Source organism: Corvus hawaiiensis, chromosome 23 (genome assembly GCF_020740725.1).
Source record: "Corvus hawaiiensis isolate bCorHaw1 chromosome 23, bCorHaw1.pri.cur, whole genome shotgun sequence".
NCBI lineage: Eukaryota > Metazoa > Chordata > Aves > Passeriformes > Corvidae > Corvus > Corvus hawaiiensis.
The window spans coordinates 3,877,535-3,885,956 of NC_063235.1; the positions used below are offsets into that span (position 1 = coordinate 3,877,535).

The window sequence follows — 8,422 nt, forward strand, 5'->3', positions numbered from 1 at the left end:
TCTCCTACTTTCTCCCACCTCCTCCTATGTACACTGCCATTTGTGGGGTGAGGAGGAGGAAGGTCATGCAAGGGCTGGTCTTGTCCCACCTCGATCCTCCTGATGCCAGCAGCCCAAAATAAGGAGGCCATGTGGCTGGATGGGACATTGTTGGATTTCAACTCCTTTCCTTCCCAGAGATGAAGTTTCACGCAAAGAGAAATGGAAGAACACTAAGTTCAGAATCTTATCTCTGTTTTTATTTTTAGACAGGCATTCCTGAAGAAAGGTGATGTACCTTGGGGCAGCCTATAGTGCAAGGGAGTAATTAAAGACAGTATTCTTACTGCTGCATCATCCTCTCCTCAGTGAAGGATCATCTTTGTCTGCCATTAATTAAGATAAATTTTCTTCTTGCTTTTGGCTTAGAGTAATTTATCGTGCATGGCAGAAAAAACCGAATAATTTATTAGTGACTTAAAATTTAATTACAGCTTTGCATTTGGCAATGTGGGGGCAAGGCACGGGTATGATCCGTCCTTGGATTTAAGGTGGATCTGACGAAGGCAGTTGAAACGCAAGTGGAATGTTGCAGCCGGGGTGTCTGCGGGAGGACTTGCACCGCGACCGTGTCGCTCGGGCGCACCCGTATTGCTGAAAGCAAAGTCTGAGCTGCCGCCGCACCGAGGCACCGGACCCGGGGAGCTGCGGGCGCGTCCCACACGGTACGTCCCAGCTCGGCCGGGGCTCGGCACCGGGTAACGCTGCTGCAGACGGGCAACCGCAGAGAAGCCGTTGTGCCTCCAGGCTGGGGCAGCCCTGGCCCCAAATCCAAACCGGCATCTCGGGCCGCTCAGTGCCACCAAGCACCGCGCTCGGACACGGCCCCGCGCTCGGACACGGCCCCGCGCGCAGCGGTGCCAGACGAGGCCGCGCCGCAGCGGTCGCTGAAAGGGCCCGGCCGGGCCGCAGCCGCCGCCTGCCGGCCGCCCCGGGGCACCGCGCACTGCACCGGAACTGCCGCGCGGGGCGCGGGCGGCTCCGGAACCTTCCCGCCGGCACACCCGGGCTGTGCCGCGGCCTTCCGGCGGTGGTGGAAGCGGTGCGCGAGGCAGGCGCGGGATGGAGACGATCCTGGAGCAGCAGCGGCGGTACCACGAGGAGCGGGAGCGGCTTATGGACGTGATGGTGAAGGAGATGCTCACCAAGAAGTCCACGGTGCGCCCGGGGCCTTGGGGGGTAGGGGAGGCCGCCTCCCGGGCCCGCGCTCACCCCCTCGCCTCTCCCCGCAGCTCCGCGACCAGATCAACTCGGACCACCGGACTCGTGCCATGCAGGACGTGAGTGCGCCGGGGCCGGGGCCGGGGCCGCGAGCGGGGCTGGGGGCGGGCCGGGCTCCCGGGAGCGAACGGGGCCCGTCCCAGTAACGGGCTCTGCGGCGCTCGGGCCTTTCCTTTGTTCCGCAGAGGTACATGGAAGTGAGCGGCAACCTGCGGGACTTGTACGACGATAAGGACGGGTGAGTGTGCCTGGGGCCCTCGTGTGCCTGAGCGTGTACTGCTGGTGAGGAGCTTGGGGCTGTTTTAAGTCAGTGTAAATGTCTAAAGAATAACACACGAATAGAGATGTGGTGACTAAATGCAGGGCAGGACCCGAATGCACATGGGAAGTGTCCGTCTTGGATGGACATTTTGTTATGCATGTGGTTCGAGTTGTGGGGAGGCCCTGAGCCAGCTGGGCTGCGAGGTCCCCCATGACTCGTAGGTCTGCAGTTAGACACTGCAGCATAGACCTGGACTAAGGCTGTGTCAGCATCACCTTGTATTCCCTTCTCTTCATAATCTGTTGCTGCCCATGAACTCGTAGCCTACGTAAGGAAGAACTCAGTGCCATTTCCGGGCCAAATGAATTTGCGGAGTTTTACAACAGACTGAAGCAAATTAAGGAATTTCACCGGAAGCACCCAAATGAGGTGAGTAGTTACCTGCTCCATAGGAACAGGTGAGATGTGCTCTGTTGGATCTCATTCCTACATATAACAGAGCTTTTGTTTCCCCAGTTTAATAGCCTTAACACACAAGTACTGAGAACACTCAGCAGTCATTTAAGCACAGCTGCTCAGGGTCAGGCAACATGTGAGGGAGCAGTGCAGGACACTCGCCCTGTTCCTTGCAAGGGAATGTTCAGCTGAGCTGGGGTCAGATCTCACCTTTCTCATGTTGGTTAAAGCCACACTTTTGCCTTTGTGTGGAAAAAAAGGTGACAAAGCTTTGAGTCTCCTTTCTGTTTGCAGTTTCATTATTTGCCACCTCGTGTGATTTTATATTAGTTATTCTGGGACAGGAGCTGAAGTAAATCACTGTGTGGCTTGTATCTGCCCATGCAGATCTGTGTTCCTATGTCAGTGGAGTTTGAGGAGCTGCTGAAGGCCAGAGACAACCCAAGTGAAGAAGCTCAGAGTAAGTTTGTAGTTTGCTTGAGCTCTGACATTATTTAATAGGTTGTTTGATCTGGTTTGCATGTTTCAGGGCTTCACCTCCCCTTTTACTAAAAGAATTCTGAAAACTCTTCTGTCATCTAAGTTCTTCTGAACTGCAGTCCCTGGATTGTTCCCCAGTGAGGCTGCTGTTCCTGAGGAATGTTGTGGACAGAGCCGCAGTTGGGGCTGTTCAATGAGTATCGAAGGCATTGTAGCACTTTCCTTAAGCATAAATGACTTTACAGCTAATCCTTTTCCAGTTCAAAAACAGTTGTATAATAAGCAGGGAATACTAAGCTCATAATAAAGGTTTTCATGATCTTTCCTACAGATCTGGTGGAGTTCACAGATGAAGAAGGGTATGGACGATACTTGGATTTGCATGATTGTTACCTCAAGTACATTAACCTGAAATCATCAGAGGTGAGTGGCTGCTGTGTGTGGGCACCTCCAATACTTGGTACGTCAGGGCCCAGGGATCCCCAGGCCCTGCAGAGGCTGAGGGTTCTCTTTTCTGGGAACTGGATGTTAATTTGGCTGTATATGAACTCTGACTCAGACCTTCTGTTCTTAGAAATTGGATTATATCACTTACTTATCCACATTTGACCAACTCTTCGATATTCCCAAGGAGAGAAAAAATGCTGAATATAAGAGGTGAGCCTGTGTGCCTGCCTGCTTCCTTCATGGCACTTGGTGAGAAGGAATTTGCTTCTGAAGTGTTCAGCTGCTAAGATTATAATTAACAGCCAAACTTAACTCACATAAATTGGGTGTCTGAGCTCAGTCATGTGTCTGAGCCCCAAGAAAACTTGCAGCGCAGCAGAGATGTGGAGAGCCACATTTGGCTCTGAGGAAGAGCTTTAATGTACCCTTGGAACTGCTATGTTAAGAAATCCTGTGTGGAAAAACTGGCCTGACCTTGGTCACGTCCCTCTGCAGTACTGGAGGGTAGTGACTGTCCAAAGATGTGGTTAGAGGGTGATAGTGAATTACTTGTGCTCATGATTCCCCTGCCAGGTATCTTGAAATGCTCCTTGAGTACCTGCAGGATTACACAGATCGAGTGAAACCATTACTGGACCAGAATGAACTTTTTGGGAAAATTCAGACGGAGTTTGAGAAGAAGTGGGAGAACGGCACATTCCCGGGCTGGCCAGTGAGTAGCCTGAGCCTGGGTGATGCTCCTGTGTTTGTGAGGGGGTTGTGTGAGTCATTTGTGTAGTCACTGTTGATCATGACAGGGAGGGCTGCAGCTCTGTGTCACCAGGGTGCAGGGTGATACTGACCTGAATTTAAAACCCAGCGTAACAGTTTAAAGCGTGCATTGTTTCAGGTTGGCTTATTTTGCATCTTTACTACTGTTCCATTTTCAGTTTAGTAAGAGGATTTTTCTCTGTGAAATGATCTGCTTTTCTTGAGGTTAAAATATTCTATGGCCAGAAGTGTTGTAGTATGTCATGCAGCTCTTTCATGTGGTTTTTTTTGGCAGAAAGAGACCAGCAGTGCCCTCACCCATGCTGGTGCCCACCTGGACCTCTCAGCCTTCTCCTCCTGGGAGGTACATTTCCAGTGCTCTGCACTTATTGCCACGTTTTGAACAGGTGGAAGTTCAGTCATTTGGGTTTTTTGTGTAATTTTAGTACTCTGTTTTCGTCTTTGTGTCTGTGCTTTCTGAGTAAAACTTTGATGGTGCTGATGGTGTCATTTCTCCCACTGGGGGATGTAACTTGAAAGACCTGGTTAGATTTGTCACATCCGTCATTTTCCAGGGAGGAGGGGTACACTGTTGACAGTCCTTTCTTGAATACTGTTCACCAGGGTTTTTTCTTCATTAATAAGCTAAAGTGGACTATATCCATAGTGTATGTGTTGAACAGCTTGTCTCTTACAGTAGTTTATTTAATTGAACAGGAGTTGGCCTCCCTGGGACTGGACAGGTTAAAATCAGCTTTGCTGGCTCTTGGGCTGAAGTGTGGTGGGTAAGGTGCAGTCTTTGTAGAGTTCCTTTCAGTTTCTGAGGTCTTCCTGTATCACATTTCTTTCTGGGATACTTGTGTGGTTCTCTGTTGTACTAGAATTACCTTAGTGCTGTTTGAAAGCTAGAACTTTAAGAACCAAGCAGTGGGATCTGGTGCTCTGAACCGGTCCTGTATGGGAGTCTCTGGTACAGTAGACTTCGACTTGAGGAATGAAGACAAAGATAAAGGGAATCTCATGATTTCCTAAAAGCTACATTTAGAATTTTGTTGCATGAATTCAAATAGTTCTCAGGAAATGTAAAACTGTGGTCTAGACTAATCCGCTCCCTACTTCTCTGCAGGACTCTGGAGGAGCGTGCTCAGAGGCTTTTTAGCACTAAAGGCAAATCCCTGGAAGCACTTGATCCTTCCTTGTTTGCTAAGAATCCAAAGACAAAAGGAAGCAAAAGGTGAGTTCTTAGAGGTCATTCTGAGGCTGGCAATGTTCTCTCCTCTTGGATGAGGAGTGTTCTGTAGTCACCACTCTTGTGTAGTTAGGACAGAGATTCTGGAGTATTAGAAGCTTTACATGTTGGACCAAATAGTGCTGAACCAAATGGAAGGTATCAGAGCTGAACTTGTGCGTTTAATGAAGATACCTCATCTGTTTCAGAGACACTGAAAGAAATAAAGATCTTGCATTCCTGGAAGCTCAGATTTATGAGTATGTGGAAGTTCTCGGGGTAAGGATTTTATGTTGGTTTTGAGCTTTTTATTTCAGAGCTGTCAAATAGTGACTGGAAGGTTGTCCTAATCTTTAACTAGTGCTTTCATAGACAGCAGCACATCAGTGTGCTGCACCACATCTGTTTTGTGCGTAAGTCACACAGTATTGCAAACCGTTAGTTGATCTGCCTTGCTCCTTGCCTTCAGTTTTGGGGGACTGCTTTCAGGAGGATGGCTGCTGCTGTAGTAACATTGGAAGTGCTAATAGGTCATACAAGGTTTCATTCTTTGCAAATAGGAGATGTCAGGATACTAAAAACTGAAATTGTTTGGCTGAGTAAGGTGGAAATTCTCTGCTTCACACTCGTCTTCTGTTTCCTCCCTCTGTACACTGAGGAAGTTTTTCGCGACAAGAGTTTGACCTGACTTTTGCTGTCATGGTGATGCCTTTTCCTGGTTTTAAAATCAAGAGTCAAACACGGTTAGAAGGGGAAAAGGGATTTTACCTTGGTATTTATTTTAAGGATCCTTAGGTGCACACGTCCAGGTGGAATGCACCGAAATGCACCCTACAATGCACCCACACAATAGATCGGGTATAACATTCTAGGTGTTACTAATTAGCAGATCTATCAAAGATTCCAATGAGAGGCTCAAGTGAGCCCCCCTCCCCAAGGAGCCTTCCCCTGGATGGTTCTATCTTAGTTTACAGAATGTGTTCTGGAGAGGACCTTGGGGTCTGGGACACACTGATCCCTAGCCACGAAGCTTCTAAAATGTTTAGTCTCTCAGCTTGACAAACAAGTCCAAGAATGTAGGCAAAAGCACTAGGAATACAGAAGTTACAAAAAGGTATAACGGGTATAAAAGAAAAGGCAAAAAGTCTTCATGGCATCAATGGTATGTGGACAATTCCTTCTCTTCTCTCACCCCAGGAGCAAAGACACCTCACCCACGAGAACGTGCAGCGTAAGCAGGCACGGACAGGGGAGGAGAGAGAGGAGGAGGAGGAAGAGCAGATCAGTGAGAGTGAGAGTGAAGATGAAGAAAATGAAATCATTTATAATCCTAAAAATCTGCCTCTTGGTTGGGATGGGAAGGTAACTGAGACTATCAGGCCTGAAGAAGTGGGAGAGGTCACTGACTCCACACTGCTCCTCTGTTTGAGCTGCTTTGCTATGCGACCTAATCCTCATGTCTCCTTGCAGCCCATCCCGTACTGGTTGTATAAACTCCATGGTTTGAACATCAACTACAATTGTGAGATTTGTGGTAACTACACCTACCGAGGGCCCAAGGCATTCCAGCGGCACTTTGCAGTAAGTGACATTCACTGCAGGAACAGCCCTGCTGGGTTCAGACAGTCATTGTAATGAGTCACTGGTGAGTCCCTAGGGTCCCCGAGCAGCACTTTTGCGGTGTGGGTCTGAGCTGGTGCTGCAGGACTATGCAGCAGGACCCAGAGATTGTGTTGGGCATACAGCTGATGCTGTACCATCCCTGCCCATTTGATCACCCATTCCAGTGCTCAGGTCTGATGGGTACAGGGTGCCTATTGATGGCTGGTATGGTGTTAACTGTCTACAGGACAAAAAAATAATATTTTTGTAGAGGACTGGTAGATTTGAACTTTGATAGTATGTGTTGCACCCTGTTCAGATGTTCATGTCTTTTGTGCTCTTTGGCATTGTGGAGGATGTGATGTTCCCTCTCACACTGATTCTCATCTCTTTCCCCAAGGAGTGGAGGCATGCCCATGGAATGCGGTGCCTGGGCATTCCCAACACAGCACACTTTGCCAACGTCACACAGATTGAGGATGCAGTCTCGTGTAAGTGGTGATGGCAGAACAGGAAACATGTTAAAGAACACTACCTTTCCTGAAGGAGTGGCTTTGGATCTTGGTCTCATGTCCCATCACGAACAATTCGTTTTAAGTCTTGTTTGCTGCAGTTCAGTGCCTTTCAGTAGCTGTACAGTGGAACAGTAACTTTGTAATGAATGTTAGATACATTCCTGGACTGCTGACGTGAGGGTGTTTCAAAAGAAGAGAGGGAAAAAGCTCATGTGTATATTTTTTACTGGATTAAAAACAAGTATCTCGAGGGAAGTGGCATAGATCCTGTTTAACTTTGTGTTTGCAGTGTGGGCAAAGCTGAAACAGCAGAAGGCTTCAGAGAGGTGGCAGCCCGATACAGAGGTGAGCAGTGAGAGGCATTCGGTGTCTCCACTCCTGTGTTCATGGATACCCTTTGTTCCTGGGTGTAAGCAGTGTCCTCACTTATGCTGGTGCCTTTTCCTAAACTTCTGTTCCAAAGCCATTTTTCAACAGTGTGCAGGTCAATGGTGGGAAGTAAAATCTGTAGTACAACCTGTAACGACTTTGGCTCTGGGTGAGCTCTTCTCCCAGAACCTGCTGGCAGATCCACTGCCTGCCTTCTCCACAGAGGTTCTGGCAGGGTGCTTATGTTCAGTGGCTGCTCTTGGAGCTAAATTTGAGTGCTGTCTCTAAACTCTTGGTTCTGTTCCAGGAGGAATATGAGGATTCCAGCGGGAATGTGGTGAATAAAAAGACCTACGAAGACTTGAAGCGCCAAGGGCTGCTGTAGCTGTCCCCGGGTGAAGGATCACACGTCTGCAGAGAGAGTGGATGTGGCAGCAGCTCTGACTCCTTCATTGTCTGGATTTTATATGTGCATGAATACAGATTTCAAGAATACTTTATAGAGTCACTTTCTAGTAAACCCCTTAGAGTTGTGACATTGTTTTATATTAAAAAATACCTTGAAAAATAAAGTCACTGTAATTTAGGAAGTGCTGAGAGACTTGTCTTCTTTCGTGTGCTGGAAGGATTTGATTACAGTATGTTTAAAATGCTTTTTACACAGCTGTCAGAAACAATTCCTTCTCTCATTTCCACTCTGATGGAAATGTTTATGGTGAGGGTTGACTCTCTGAAACACGTAGACACTGTGCTGATGGCTACTGGTCTTGTTTCTAGATCTTGCTGTGAACTTGTGGTTTTCTTTGCACTCCTTTACAAAACAAGCTCACCTGGCTTAGAGGCCTGCTTTTACCTTGGGTCTGTCCCCCTGGGGAGCTTTGGCCATTGTTTTTTTCAGAGAATTACCAAATGAGCTTTGGGCTCGGCTCTGTGGTGATTTCTCTGGCACTGCTGTTGGCTTGAATGACCTGGTAGATAATTTGTGTGCAGATCCTTCTGTGGTGCAGGAGGATGGAGATGGGAACAGATAGTGTGTTTAGAGGTGCCTCTTGT

General features: G+C 48.1%; 1 protein-coding gene across 1 annotated transcript; it reads left to right on the plus strand.

Annotated features, from left to right (window-relative positions):
* Nucleotides 1-1,021: 1,021 nt before the first annotated feature.
* On the plus strand, nt 1,022-7,959 carry SF3A3 (splicing factor 3a subunit 3). Its single transcript, XM_048327289.1, has 17 exons — nt 1,022-1,197; nt 1,272-1,319; nt 1,446-1,498; nt 1,846-1,951; nt 2,366-2,438; nt 2,790-2,881; nt 3,033-3,115; nt 3,479-3,617; nt 3,951-4,019; nt 4,373-4,440; nt 4,782-4,889; nt 5,093-5,162; nt 6,081-6,245; nt 6,354-6,464; nt 6,886-6,976; nt 7,290-7,345; nt 7,677-7,959. Exons 1-17 carry the CDS (start codon nt 1,102-1,104, stop codon nt 7,752-7,754), a joined length of 1,506 nt encoding a protein of 501 aa, XP_048183246.1. The 5' UTR covers nt 1,022-1,101; the 3' UTR covers nt 7,755-7,959.
* The last annotated feature ends 463 nt before the right edge of the window (nt 7,960-8,422 follow it).